The sequence below is a fragment of the Trichechus manatus genome, unplaced genomic scaffold (assembly GCF_000243295.1).
Source record: "Trichechus manatus latirostris isolate Lorelei unplaced genomic scaffold, TriManLat1.0 scaffold00087, whole genome shotgun sequence".
NCBI classification, from domain to species: domain Eukaryota; kingdom Metazoa; phylum Chordata; class Mammalia; order Sirenia; family Trichechidae; genus Trichechus; species Trichechus manatus.
This window is the reverse complement of record NW_004444023.1, coordinates 3,234,603-3,235,976: the sequence shown is the minus strand read 5'-3', so window position 1 is coordinate 3,235,976 and position 1,374 is coordinate 3,234,603. Positions and strand designations below refer to the sequence as shown.

Here is a 1,374-nt window from a genome sequence, read left to right as displayed (position 1 = left end):
GCTTCTTCTGCTCGGGGTTCAGGCGCCGACGTGCCCCTCTCCGAGCAGTAGGAGGCGCTGGTTGGGCCGGTTCACCCTCGGCCGGGGTCACGCTGTGCCGCTCACGGGGCGTGTGTGGGTAGGGGGAGGCCACCAATGGCGCCTCGGGACTCCGCAGCCCAGTGTGGGCCGAGGCGGGCCTGGGTCGCCAGGGCCTGGATGCCCCTGGCGCCCCCAGTTCGAGGTCCCTCCGACGAAAGGAGGTGGCCCCCAGGACGCGGGACTGTGCGTTCTTGATGCTGTTCCGGTAGGCGCGGCTGAAGGGGGCGTCCAGCAGGGGCGACTCGGGAGTGGTAGGTCTGTCATCTGGCCAAACAGGCGCCTTCTCGGCCTCGCTTAAGAGCTGGAAGGTGCTCTGGCTGCGGAGGAGGCGAGCATCCCGCCTAGGGGGCTCACCTCGTCGGAGTTGGGGGCCCCGGCCACCATCTGCACCTCTCCTCAGCTGCTGCCCGCATGGCTGCCAGAAAACCTCTTCCGACTTTGACTCTCCGTTTTTGAAGTGCTGCTCCTTACTGCCTAGAGGCTCAATGGATTCAGAAAAACGGATATTGGCTCTTGCCTCCTCAAATTCATTCTCAGAAATACTGGAAGTTGAGACCGTCCTGTTGGGCCTATAGGTATGGCCATAACTGGAGCAACCTACACTTGAGGATTTCTGGCTCCCTTGCTCTCCGCTGCTCAATTCTGGAAACCTTCTCCAGCACTGAACTGTGGGGCTTCCTGTACGGAAAGCCCTGCAGAGCCGAGGTGATGCCAGAGTTGAGCCTCCTTGGGCCCAGACTGGATGTGTGCTGGTACGGTGGGGAAAAGGGCTCTTCGTACCTTGGTTCTGAACTGTGGAAAGAGGCCGAAACGCTAGTTCTCCCCTCGGGTCTTGGATAGGAAACTGGCCTGTCCAGATGGCTCCTGTGGTCAAGACCGACTTTCCTTCCAGGGTCCTCATCCTTGGTGTTGACTATAGAGGCTGGTTTGCCATCTGGGTAGCCTTCCTGAGATCCTCCTCCTAGCTCCAGGCTGCTTTGCCTTCTTAGACTTTCTGGAATGTTCTGGAGAGATGAGAAGGCTGACTTGGTCTTGCCAAAGTTTCTTGACAGGCTCTGGCCTAGGCCTTCTCTCTCCTGCTTCCTCTGGAGGTTGACATTGTGGTCTTCCTGGAAGTCTGCCTCCCAGGGCTCTGAGGGCCTGGAAGATCTATCTTCCACTTGCCAGGCTGGAGCCTGAGGGAGTTTGAGGTTGTGGTGATTAGAATATGGTTTGTTGCTGTGGGTGCTCTTTCTCTCGTTGGAATGTGGGCTGTTGCCTTGAGGAGATGTGAGATGTCTCCTCAGGGAGGTA

The 1,374-nt window shown here is 58.7% G+C and overlaps 1 protein-coding gene across 1 annotated transcript in view; it reads right to left on the bottom strand.

The window, feature by feature from the left end:
- LOC101350578 (protein Shroom3) overlaps window positions 1-1,374 on the bottom strand; it is a 33,587-nt gene that overhangs the window by 31,014 nt on the left and 1,199 nt on the right. The window contains 2 exon segments of the mRNA XM_023736198.1: window positions 3-709; window positions 711-1,359. Coding sequence (XP_023591966.1) covers window positions 3-709; window positions 711-1,359 — 1,356 coding nt within the window.